Source organism: Anser anser (assembly GCF_964211835.1).
Source record: "Anser anser genome assembly, chromosome: 2".
Taxonomy (NCBI): Eukaryota; Metazoa; Chordata; class Aves; order Anseriformes; family Anatidae; genus Anser; species Anser anser.
Genome location: NC_139721.1, coordinates 46,213,804 through 46,227,762, shown reverse-complemented (window position 1 = coordinate 46,227,762; position 13,959 = coordinate 46,213,804). Strand labels below are relative to the sequence as shown.

The 13,959-nt window shown below is 34.1% G+C and overlaps 1 protein-coding gene and 1 pseudogene across 4 annotated transcripts in view; one reads left to right on the top strand and one right to left on the bottom strand.

Moving 5' to 3' along the window:
- Positions 1–75: 75 nt before the first annotated feature.
- LOC310893541 (transthyretin-like) lies at positions 76–8,427 on the top strand (annotated as a pseudogene). The gene is made up of 4 exons (XR_014589221.1): positions 76–2,069; positions 3,890–4,020; positions 6,609–6,744; positions 8,312–8,427. The product of XR_014589221.1 is annotated as a transthyretin-like (transcript).
- A 381-nt stretch (positions 8,428–8,808) lies between these two features.
- Positions 8,809–13,959, bottom strand: part of B4GALT6 (beta-1,4-galactosyltransferase 6) — a 28,041-nt gene continuing 22,890 nt past the window's right edge. Inside the window, exon 9 of one of the 3 annotated variants that reach the window (XM_083822682.1) lies at positions 8,809–9,177. In XM_083822682.1, coding sequence (XP_083678808.1) covers positions 9,171–9,177 — 7 coding nt within the window. In that variant the 3' untranslated portion in view covers positions 8,809–9,170. Of the gene's footprint in view, positions 9,178–9,675; positions 13,300–13,959 lie in introns of those variants that run through there. The other 2 variants (XM_083822681.1, XM_083822680.1) reach the window with 2 other exon arrangements.

The window sequence follows — 13,959 nt, the reverse complement described above, 5'->3', positions numbered from 1 at the left end:
AAGGGCATCTGGAAACTGTGTGTGGCATATGGAAGTAAACTAACACTTGATTTGGTTCTGTTATCTTTCTCCAGTACTTTAAACAAAATCTCACCAAATGAACGGGCTTAGAATAAGAAAGTTAGAGTTCTGCTACTTCAAAAAAAAAAAATCAACCAAACGTACTCAAAATAATAAAATCATCTATGTTATTCATAGTTTGCACACAGAAGAGACAGTCCCACAATCAACCAGGTCACAGGGTAAACAGGAGAAATTCTGAATATCTAGCAGCAAACGATGTAGAAAGATTGTTAAAATATATAGATGTAGAGAGCTGGATAAAATCTATGTAGCTTTACTTGAAACTTTAAGGCATACTTTGTTGATTTCAAGAGGAAGAGTTGCTACTCACTGAATCTAGAAAGTTCTGAAGTAATTTCAATTACCACCACTTTTAACAACTCTGATCTTTAACCCAGTTGGCTACCATATTCAGGTGCATTCCAATTAAATCTCTAATAAGTCAAATCTCTAGCCATTACCCATTAAAAAAAAAAAAAAGTCCTAAATTAGAAGCATCACCTGAATATGCTCTTCAAAATTTTAGAAGCAGAACAAGGCAAACTTTAGAGTAACTGTGATTCAAGTAACATTGTTGATAAATGGGCACAAGAGTGTGAGGGCTTTAGCAGTGATTTCTGTAGACTTATGGCCTATTGTATTTAAAAATATCCCGAAGCAGAGGAATTATTGTTTAATGGGATTATGGAAATGACAGAGGTCATTACTGAACTCATGCCATTCAGAAACTATCAGTACTCATCTGCACTGACCTTGGAGCTGATCTCTACACTGAGAGCCTACTGGGATGACTGCATACCAAGAGAATTCACAAGCTATTTAGTTAATTTTCTCCCTGATTTCTGGACTCCAACAAAGTTACACAATTCTAGTAAACAGTGCAAATAGTTTCAAAATAACACCCATGTTGAAGCATGCATGCCATTTCATGTGAACCTGCTATTCCTAAAGCTTGAAAATCAGTAGGTTTGATTTGCAGAAGTCTATGCCTAGCCATTTAATTAGAATGTAAATATGTTCCTAAAGTCATGTGTTGTCATCAAAAATAAAAAATAATAATAAAAAATAAAAACAATAACAAGGAAAAAAGAAAAAAAAAGGAAAAAAGAAAAAGAAAAAAGAGGCTAACATCCCTACTCTGCATGTAGTCATCCACCTGAGGACAGGGTAAATATAGTAAGAGTGTATTTGCATAGGCCTAGCCAAAGATCAGAAAGAGTTTCATTTCAGGAAATAACATTTTCCAAAAATGAAATAGAGACTTCTGGTGGGGGCTGACTTGCAGCTGTAAAAGTAAAGTCCCGAAGTTGTACTGAATCTAAGGAACAACTAAAGTGACAGGATTTAAAATGCTATTTAGCTGTACTTTCAGAAATGGGTATGTATGTACCTAATTAACATGCTGGAAACCAAAGATGGTATTTTCCCTCCAGGGGAATACATAAGAAAACTAGATAGTTCACACATTATACACTTACCACAGGGAGAAATCCCTTAACAGATAAACATGGATGAGTCAATTATGCCCCACTGTAACCACAGTGAGATTCTCATAGAAACTGAAATTGCCGAGTTGACAAGAAATTTCTATATCTCTTAAGTATATGACAACTATATGGCACTATTACTCAGCAAAAAGAAAAACAAAACAGAATAGACATTTTTTTCCAAGAAAACAGATCACTGAAGGTAGGTAACATTTACTATATTCCCACAAACAATAATAGAATAGACTTATTTTCACAGACAAGGTTCATGTTTGTATGGGTTACTTATTTTCTCAATATTTACTAAGTAAATAGTAAGAATCAGCAGCATGTTGAAAGTCATATGTTGTTTTTTTGATAAGTAGCTTCAGTTTAGAGGCCTTGATATAAAAATCACAGACCCTGTCAGTTTGTACTTGCTGACACTGAGACTTCCTACTGATAAGCAAAATGGCTTTTCACTCTGTATTTCTTATTTTCTTAGCTGGCCTGGTATTTTTCTCTGAAGCTGCGCCACGGGTAAGTGTCTTAGGATTGAAGCCCTTCATATTGATGTAGTCCCAGATTTTTTTTTTCTTTAATACAATTTGTGTAAGTGAAAAATAGAATATTCCATTTTATTGCAATTATTTTGATTTTGTGGTATGTATTGACTGTAGTTCTCTCCTACTGCTCTTTTTCTGGTCCTTCTTTCTCCTTCTGCAGTGATAACCGAGAGTTTTCTGGTTAGAGAAGCAGCACTTGCTATCAGACTCACCAACTACATGAAAAAGGGTGCTAGAGAAGAGAAGTGAAAAAATACCATAGTCACTACACAAAAGCCTTGGACCACTCAAAAAGCAACTAAAGCCCTTATAACACAATGAACAGGTCATGAGGAATTTCAAGGCAGTTCTGGCAAGGTCCTGCAGTCCTAGTATTCCTTATGGTCCCCAGCACTTCCTCCCATGTTGGTTTTAGCTGCATTGGCTGAGTAGATCCATGCTGGAGTGATGTCTTTTCTAGTCTTCTCCCTTACTGCTCCCATGAACTCATTAATGCAATCAATGAGCAGAGACAAAGCCAGGATCCCATTTCTCCTCTCCCCACTTACAGAGGACTCATTTACTCCAACAAAGCAAGCTAGAGATCCAGACTTCTTCAGCCTATAAATCTCCTAGAATGGACTTGTCTCTCTCTCCTCCTACTCATTCTTCCTCTCAATCTCTGATCTTTGGGAAAGTGAATATCTGACCAACCTTGTGAAAAAAACAGGACTTCCATTGAGTTCACAGGGTGAAAAAGCCAGGAAAATAGCTGGTGGCATTACATACCCCATCGCCATTACCTCAAAAGAAATGGTAGAAAGGAGCATGTGCATTCCAGAAAGTGAGCCTGAAGATTCAGAGCATATGGGTGGTATAGATACATGCTGATAGATTTGTCTGAAACAGGGCAGGGTTATTGGCCCGTGGGATATTTGATACATCACAGACTGTAAGAGGGGATGTATGAGAGAACTTGCAAATTTCACCATCTACATCACAATCCATTTCGCAATGACTAAATGGAGATCAATTATTGCTATTTTGAGCTCATCCCTGATTAGCACCTTCCACGTAGCTCTATTTTCTCACTTTTCATCTGAAGAATTAGGCAATGGAAAGTCAAAGCCCTAATTCAACTCTACCTTTGAGTATGTAAAACATCAAGGCATGACCACCATTTTTAATGAACGTATGCAGAGGGAAATTACAGCCATCCCATGTTTGAAGAAAGGTTTTTTTCTTCTTCCTGTGCATAGATGTCAGGGGATAATAAATCTTATCTAAAATGGTGTTAGGAAAGACTCAGTATGTGGTGCTTACCAAGTTCACTGCAGAATTAAGATAACTTTAGGGCAAGAAGACTACATCAGAAGCCCTCAAATTTAGAAGGCTTTGCTCAAACTGCCACCCCAAAATATGAAGGAAGAGTTATAAGATTTTTAAACATTTCTAGTACTTCTGTTAACTTAATTATTTTCTGTTTAGGTCACAACTTATTTAAAAATTTATGCTGTAGATGATGTGTAGAAGAGCCATCCCAAAGGGAAAACAAAAAGGCATTCTCACACACAGCTGCAGTGTCTCTACAGCATACATGACTACTCTCCTCCCTACAACCCCTGACATCTTCCTGCCTGGTTCCATTGTCTCTAGCCCCCCTGAAACCTTCAGGCTATATTTCTGCAGTGCACAGTGATCTTGTTGAGGAGATGGTATATTCAGTATAGCTAAAGAATAAGGTCCCTTACTGCTTTATTATGACCGATGACTTACCTTTCTTACAACATAAAAATCCTCTCTTCCTACCTGAAGGACTCTTCTGATTCCATGCATCCTCTTGTTGTAAAAATTCTGGATTCAGTCTGAGGAAGTCCAGCACCAAATGTTCCAGTTAAATTATATAAAGCAGCTGCAGATGGATCTTGGGAACTGTTAAATTCAAAGTAAGTCATACCAAAGTAATGAGTGGGAGAAGAGAAAGGTAATGGGAAAGCCAGAGTTGAAAAAACTTCACGTTCTCTAATGAACGACTTTTTTAGTCAGAGAAAAGATACACTATTGAATGAACAGCATTTTACTTGCTGCAGGTTGTCTTTTAACTGTACTACAGTTTCAACTACCAAAATAGCTTTATAATGTTAATTCATTACAAAAGGTCATTTTTCATTTTAATACCCACCAATGAACTGCTGCTTTATTACCAGAGGAGTCAGGCGGACTCTAGTTTGTTTGAAACTGACTCTGGTTGAGAATTCCACCTTTATTGACTGTTTTTCTTCTTTCAAAAAGGATTTTCGTTTTCTACAACAGTACAGCTTTAAAAATAAAATGTGGAATTGTTCAGAACATATACTACATCATAATTGATAGCCTCTTTTTTTTTTTTTTTTTGAGGAAAAGGAATTAGCCAAAATGAGAAGGTGTTGATATAAAGATTTCTTACCATCTTTCCCACAAATAAGAATTTATATCTAACAGGAAAAAAAATCTTAAATATTTAAACTTGCCATGTCTTTTAAAAAATATCATTGTGTAATTTAAAATATAGATAGCTTTTTTTTTAGGGGGGGGGGTAATTGATCAATTTTTAGTATATACTAACACTTTAAAAACTCAAAAGCATTTTTTTCCTTAGAAGTATATAATATGAAATTCAAAAAATTATTAGGGGTTACCCAAAATTAACATTCCTTCTCTATTCAACAAGCAATATCTCTCTTCTACAATTCTCTCTCCAAGATATTTGTAGTCTCACCCAAGACCTTATTCCCAGGATTCTGTTAACACTATATTCCATCTAAAAAAAAAAAAAAGTGAGATGGGGAGATAGGAATTTCTCTAGCATGATTCCAGACTCAGATGCATTTGTAGAAAGTCCATGAAAAACTGTACATAACTGGCTCTTTGGTGTAGTAGGGCAGTGCGCTGGCAGAAGCAACAGGGATTTCATGTGTCCTTGAAAAACACAGCTACAGTGAAGGCTGCACATTTCTGCATAAGCAAACCAAACTAAAAAAGAATGATGTATTCATGTTGTCCTACTTAAACAATTTGCCTCCTGCTCCACAAATAAGATAGCTTCACAAATACTCTGTCACTAGAAATGTATGTAATTTTCCATTAAGAGGGTGTTCAGATTAGATATCTTGAAATTTGAGCTTAGAGGCTTTCTATAGAGATACTAGGATACTGGGCTGAACAACTGGATGTTGATCATAGCCTTAAAACATACTTTGGGTTTGAATCAAAGAACAAAGTAACCTTAAGATGAGGTATATGAAAGATGTGATAATACTAAATCAACCTCTCCAGTCTTATTAATTTATAAATAATGGAAGGTTAGGAAGGGATTCTAAAATAGCTCTTCTTAATTAAAAATATGTTTGGTTTTAGCTGAGAAGTCTTATTAGAGAAACAGTTATCTAAAAATAATCAAGCCATGACGAAGGAAAAGTAGAGACATTTGAATGGATAAAAATAAATAAATAAATAAATAAATAAAACACAAACAAACAAACAAAAAACCTGCTAACTGACAGCATCTTGCAAGATGCAAATGACTTCATAGTTCTACGCGATATTAAAGCACAAATCCTAAATAGTGTACTGGACAAAGACATAAATAACATTCTAATCTTTATTTTTCTCTGCATGTAAGTTGAATATAAAGTATGTTCAGAAAAGGATTTGGCAGCTGGAATACAAAATAGTGGTTTGTGACTACTAAATGCAGATACAAGCAGCAGTTATTTGTGAATAACCTACCCAATTAAATACTTAATTTTATATAACTTATTCCACAAAAATAGGTTTCAACCAAGAGATGTGTTTCAGAGACAATATGCAATATTGTATCTAGAGCCCCATATTTTGGTTTGTGTTCAAAAGTCTATTGTTTCAAGCTAGTACTATACCCTTGGGTAGTATTGATAACACCTTTAAGTCAAACGAAAGCATCTATTTTTTGAGGATGCAAAACCAACTAGTTAGTACATATACCAAGGAATTCCATAAGGCTACACTGTTGGCTGACATACAATCACTTCAAACAGTAGATTTCAAATAGCTGACTGTAAAAAATATTCCTACTGATAAAACAACTCAACATATTTAAAAAAGAAAGCAAGCTATGGAAAAGTTGAGTTGACCCTATTTACTTACATAGTTAAGCACATCATACAGCTTTCACATTGCTTACAGCAATGGTGAAGTTTTCCATGTGAGTTCGTTTAATTAACTCTAAGACTCTGCCAAGAGCCCACAAACAATAATGTCAACATTTGGCTCACCCCCAAACCATGCCTAGTAGTGACATGGCAGGCAGCCATCCACTGTGGTGATCATGGGAGTAGCAAATGCCAAGATAAGCTCTGTGAGGCATCCGTAATACAGATGGACATAAACCATTCCAGATCAGTAGAGGTATTAATCACATTACTTAAGCTATGCACTTGAGTTCAATTGTTAAGAACTACATTTTTATAGGGCTTTTAACCAAAATATGAAAGTGCATTCTTCTCCCACTGTACAGACAAACCAATAAAAATCGAGAGCTCCGAGAGCTCACAACTAAAGAACAATTTGTAACAGGGACATACAAGATCGAGCTTGATATAGCCTCTTAATGGAAGAAACTGGTCTTGAACCCCTTCCATCAACATGCTGATGTGAGTATTCATTTTACTCTGTACATTAATTGCAAAGGATATATTAGATATGTGGGATTCAATTAATAATTTCACATATTGAACTTACTTTTCACTTTAAAATATTTTAGTATTAACACTTCAAATCTACAGTCTCAAAGCACTGTGACAATGCACTCATGACAGAATCTACCTACTAGCTTTCCCATAACTCTCAATGAGATCTTTGATGCATTACCGATGAAGAAGTTTTCCATCCTTCTGGCTACAGTTACCTATGATTCTGAGACTAGACTTGAGAGAACAGGTAGACTACTCTATTAAGTTTCCTGGGAAAATAATATTTCTGCCTTTTGGATCTAATATTTCTTTAGGTGCATACAAAGTTTATAATTTAGATTTCTAAATAAATGGAAGTGTGAATTGTTTTCTAGATACCTGGATCCTCAATTCACAACAGAATGAAATATAACAAGTTTTTTTTAATTTGCATGGGACAGACAAACTGGTTAGATGATGGTGGTCCAAACCAGGTATTAACTGAGGCCAGCTCCAGGGTTTAGAACTCATTGGGAACTGTGTTCTTCCCCTTCACAATGTCAGAGCCTTCATGTGAACTTTCAGTAACAACAGCAGTCCTGTATTAGTTGTTTGCTGGACTGTGACAGATCAGTGAGCACCAACACAGCTGTACAGTTTGCAACTGCTGCCATTCCTCATCTCCTTAGAGAAAAAGTGGCAAGCACCTGGCCTAAATTTTGCTTTGGCCTCCCTGAAATGGGTAAGAGATGACAATTCTTATTCTAGATGACAACGAAGGTTAACACTGGACAATCTTGCTTTCTGTGATAACTGAAACAAGAGATAAGATGCAAGATTCATAATGTTCAAGAGAATTGATTATACCTCAAGAAAGTGTTCACGTCTATATTCCCGACTATCATCTTTCCTCTCTCAATAAAAAATAATCTACTAATCTATAGGGAGGAATTGAAGGAACATGAGCTGATGGAGCAAAACCTAAAAGGGCTGTTGTAAATAACTGTCCTATGGAAGGTCATTATTGAGTCATGGCCAAATGCAGCACTTCTGTACCTACAAGATACTCAAGCAGGATTAAAGAAATGCATTGCTTCATATTTTGGAGTAAAGATAGTTGCTGTAACACTGTTTCCTTTCCTCAACATTTAGGACTTTATAAGAACAACAAAAACTAATAAAATACTTGAAAGAGTAGCTTAAAAAAAAAAAAGAATCAGAGTGTTCACGGAAAAAAAAAATAATATTGTAGTCATTTATCAATACCAACAAATAAATTACTATTTTAATAATAAGAATTATTATTTGGATAATAAATGTGTGATAAAACCATAAATAATATACTTTAAGTAGCATGTATGCTTTTAATAAAGGACATTTAACCAGTGATATGTGTGTGACAGATCACTGGCCACATCACCACAAGAGAAGATATTTCCAAATTTTTTTGGGAGGTCAAATTAAACAATCACAATGTTTCCATCTAGGTGTAGGTTTATAACTAGAGATCAATTCTTATTTGTCTTGTGTTTGTTTCTTCTTTTTCCAGGTGGTGTTCACGGCTAATGATGCTGATTATCGATATTACTCCATTGCTACTCTCCTCAGTCCCTTTTCTTACTCAACTACAGCAGTAGCTAGTGAGCCAGTGGAATAGAAATTGATATTAAGCATGAAAATTTAGATATGTAAATTAAATTTTCCATAAACGGTAAGAGTAAAAACATAGTTTCTGACCATAGTAACAATTTTAGAATTTGCATAGCAACTTTCATAGTAAATCACTAACAATAACCATCAAGTTGTTTATTCCCTTTGTTAACTTTAGGAAGATGTACTGACTTTGTTTTCAATTACTCTGCTGAATAAAACTATTTAGAGAAACACATTCAGTTTAGAAAAAAACATATTGACTGAAGTCTTCCATGAAGTTAATAAACTACGTTCCTTGACAACAAAGTGAACAAAATACACATGAAAGATGTCTCATGGTAATTAAGTGCACAGGAAATGCAAACCACCACCTGCCATCTATGTATTCCTGAAGCCCACGATGGATGAGGTCACATGGAACTCAAGGTCCCACATATTAATCAAATAATCTCACCTCCCAGTTTTGCTTTTGAAAATACGGAAGCAAAAGCAGCATTTGAGTGACAGCAGGGTACAATAACATGTAAGGATACTATGTGTACTTAAAAAGTCTCCTTTCCTACTTCTAAATATAGTATAACCAGTAAAACTTCCAAGGACAGTCCATATCCAGTACTGCAGAAAAGCGTATCTATAAAACATACTTGAAGATGTATGTGTGTTCTCATAAAACTCAAAGTTCTGCAAATAACTTTGTCCTCAGTTTAATTATTCCTCTCAGAAGACTTGCATACTTCTAACCTTCAGACACTTTTCTAATAACTGTAAGATAAAAAAGAAAAGGTACGAATGAAAATTGCTAGTTCCTGAGAAAACCATCTCTACACTTAATGCCAAGAGAAATATTGATGAATCCTATTTCATATTCTTGTAATCCATATATAAGGAAAATTATTTCTAAACAAGAGAAAAGCCATTATGAAATTGAACAAAATAGCAATGCTTTCTTGGAAAAGTATGTAAAAATGCTGAGTCATTTAGCCCAGGAAAACAAAAACAAAAGCTGAAAGCATATAAATACCATTAAATTACCAAGGAATTACATTAAATACCATGGAATATAAATTTCCCTTTATGGGAAAACAATTGGTTAGGGCTAGGGCTCAATCCCACCACGGCTTAGCCTGATTTATTTGATGGCCAAACTCCCTTTCATGTTGTTGTCCTTTTGAGGAATTATGCACTAGAAAAATGAGCCCTTTGCAAAAAAAACACAAAAGATACCTCTCCACAGAACCTCAGAATAAACAAGCCAACACAATCTTTAGAACATTATATTTCATAAAAGACAATGATAAAAAAGTACAAACATTTTCATGAACAACAACAAAAAAAATGATAGTACACAGGAAATTCCCAGCATTTGTTTCAGTGCATTTTTCTTTAAGCCTAGCATACATACCTCTACAAATAAAATAATCTTAAGTACACTTCCTCTTGCTGATAAGCAATGGGTGCTTTTAATATTTTTAAGTAACTGGCTCATTAATAACTCATTACAACATAGTCATTAGTAAACATAATAGAAAAATAGACTGGCAAGATCCAAGAAAAAGGACATTTTGCACTTTCTTTTCAATATATTCTCTAGTTTGAAATGGATTTTATATTTTATATTCTCCTATTTAAATTTAAAATACAGAAATGGGCTTAAGAGTATCGTAGTATATTGACCAGATTCCAGTGTTAATATTTCTGTAATATTTTTACTTTTTAATTTGCAAAACTTTCAGAATCTTGTAAAAATACTTTCTCTTTCTTCTCCCTCCAACTCCTCTAAGAGAATACGTCCTTAATTTGCCTGGTCAGCAAAACCATTAGAAAAAGCCAATGTGACCAGCTTCTCTCTATGTTTTACAAGAATTATGAAAATATCAAAAGGAATGTGCACAACTCTTAGTTCTGCATCACTTTTATTTTGTTTGAAGGCACTGTCTATGTTAAAATTCACTAAAGAATAATACTGAGTTCAAGCAGGTAGCATACAAACACTGTTTTGATATAATTTAAGATAGTGACTTTTAAAGTTTCCCAACAAAGTGATCAAAGTTATTTAGAGAGGAGTTTTAGTATTAATATTTCATAATATAACATCCATCACTTTGGGGCATCAAAATGTAAACTTTTTAAGAACTCAGCTATATTTCATAATCCTTTCACATCCTGGTTTAAAATCAAATTTTTCCTAAGACCAGACATGATTAATCACTTGCAGCTGTAAAGTTATATTAGTTTAGCCACAGCATATGTGTAATATAGTATGTATATATATATGCATCTATACATATATATGCATTAGATTTTTTTTTTTAAATTGCACATTAATTTCACAGAATGCCTAACAAATGGGCACCAAAGCATACGTCAGAAAATGGTAAAGACCTACAGTACCAAAGGATGTTTAATAATCGCAAGTGTTAAACCGTAAGTGAACTTGTACTGAAAACCAGATATCACTTCAAAATTATATGAAGGATTTAAAAATTTATTCAACAGTTCTTGAAGAATTGTGTTATTGTTATGAAATAAGACCGGTTTTATTTTGAAGATGTAGTTGTTCATACATTATATTATCTACCCTTATCCATATTCTTCAGAATATTCTATATACCCAGTTATAGAAAAATACACCAGGAGGTGATCAAACCACTTAAGCATGCTTTTGAAGGATGTTCTGTTCACTTTATGCTTTTTTTTTTTTATTTTCATTGCATCATTGCTAAAGGATACTATATTAACTGGCAGATTTTAGGGTAATTCTCATAAGGTTTAAAATATCCCTTTACGATTGTTCTCAACTACTTCCATTATATCTTATATTTCTACAAAATATTTGGGATATCTACAACTAAGATTGTAACTTTACTTAAAAATGACTAAGGGTAAAATTTGCTGCTGGGATGTCAAAGAGATAAAAGGTGTTTATGGCAAACAAACTCAAATATACACAGCACCACACTATCTGTGGCAGTAACACATAGAAATGAGTTAGTATTCTTTGTCAACACTATTACAGAACACTCTATGGATAAACAATCCTTATTATATACTGCTTTCCATTCTTCATGGGAGCAGAAGTCAGTCTTTGGTTCCTAAAGAGTTGAATAACTGTCACAAACAAAACAGTTTAGGAGATCTTGGTCAGTATTCTTTGCATTGACATAGAAAATAAATGATTCAGCATTTTTCCTTAGTATTAACTAGGGATGTAAAAAAAAAAATAGGAAAAGATAATACTTAGAAGTGAGATAGCATTAGGTAGCTTAACATTACAAGCAAACAGAAAATAAGAAGATATGTTTTTTGTTCTAAGCTAAGGAGAGAGGCTAGTTACTCGTACATTTAACACCACAAAAATAGAGAAACAGACAGGACCGATCCTTACTGGGACTGTGCAACCTCAATCTCATTCAAAGTCATAGACTTGAGGATACTTAGTGCATCATAAAAGCATTCAGCACTCTACCAGAATAGGCCCTTAAATAGCTATATTGATATATTATGGGTGGAATTTTAAAAAGCACTTGGGACTGGCCTATTTTCAGTTCCACTTATGCCTTTGTAAGTGGAACAATTTGGCCCACACTGTGCTTCTGAAAATCCCACACTGCAAGCATTAGAACTATGTTTTATTATTTTCTTAAAAATCTAGCTTTAATATTCTTCCAATGAAGACACATTTTTGGCTCTTCTGATTTTGGAGGAATAAAAGTGCTGTTTACTAGGATTTGAAAAAAAAAAGAAAAAAAAAAAAGAACAATACCAAAATACTGTATGCACCCAGACACATTGTTTTAGGCATTAAAATCCCTGACATTGACACTAGTGGCACACGTAGAAACAGTTAGAGTTTGTGTAGATCATAATACGCAACAACCGCAAGATTTTCCATAATACACATGCAATACGTATATAAATATGATTTAGATGGCAGGCAGGGTATCATATAGTTTTGCTGGCAATAAATAAAATTAAAAGCTTTCTTTCGAGCAAGTTCATATATGAAATTGATTCTTCTATATAGATACGCAGGAGGCCTAGAGCTCAAAACTAGTATAACAGTTTACAGTCATAGCTGGCCAACAATTAATATTTCCTTCATTTCACATAAGGTATAACCTTTTTTTAAGCATACTTACATTTTACACTTGTTCTTTCATGCTAATAAAAACATTCCTATAGAATTCAAATGAGAACACCCTCAAATACATACTGAAGCATACTGAGCAATTTAAAAGCAATGTACACACATTAATTTACATCACATATTTACAAAACATATTTTAAAAAGGAACAAAAGCATTCATTTAAATATGGGGGGGTGGGAAGGGAGCGATTTAGTATAAAATAAAATCTTGGAAGAAGGATCCGTCTCTACTTCCAGTGAAGCTAGAAGTCTGTTTTCTGCAATTTATTTAGTTGTGTGGTTATTATAGAGAATATGAAGGAAGAAGGCTTGAACAGTTGTCTCATGCTGTAAACATCTGAGTGGTAGCTGCTGGCTTTTCTTTCAGAACAAAATGCATGGTGCATACAATAATTTTATTTCTCATCCCAAATATGCATCATACCATCCAATGGTCAAAATCCCTAATTCTAAGCTGCTGTTTGTTGTGAGGGTTTTTTTGTTGTTCTTGTTTTTGTTTTGTTTTGTTTTACAGTGTCTATACTGTCTATTAGTATCTTCCAGTGTTAAAAGTTTGCTCCAGTAGTGTTGCTTTGTCATTCCATTTCCATCAATAGTCTCTAACAGGAGCAAGTTCTGGTATGAGATTAACAGTTATATTTTTATACAATCTACTGACAAGTATTTTAGGAGTATATATTAAATTGTTCAACCCATCAATATACTGACGTTCTCTGGAATACCTCAGAAGTTTATATCTGTAGAGGGAGTTGGAAGAAGAAAACATGAGAAAGATTTGCAAGAAACCATTCCACTGATGTTAGGCATGACACTGTAACAGTTAGTTCATTTTGAAATGGTACATTCTTTAAACCCTGAAAGTACCTCTCAGTCATTTGAAATTACTAAATTACTTACCTTAACTTTAAAAGCCAGCCACTTTCACCAGTTTTTTTAATACAATTACATCGTATGTTCATGTACCTAAGTTCATCTTAAGACTAGATAACAAGTTGGGCAATTTATATATATTCTTCTTGTGGACCCAAATTAAAATAATTTTTAAAGAATATTCAATTTCTTCCTCTTTTTTTTTTTCCTATAAAAACTCACTATAGAGATAAGAGAAGATTCAGGTGCTTTTGCAGTGTATCACCACACATGCAAAATGTCTGATCTTCTCTTCATTTCATCCTTGAGACAACTGCATTTGCAAACATCCAAATTGGAGGTGATTAAAAAGCAGTTTTCCCTCACGGATTACTAATATATATATTAGCTTCATATCACTTATTTACTCTTGTCTACAGTACACATCGATTTTCTGCTTTATTCTTAACTGTTAAATAATGATGCTCCCAGAAAAAGAGATACACATTTATAGAACAATTGAACAGTATTTCTAGTTACTTGAAAAC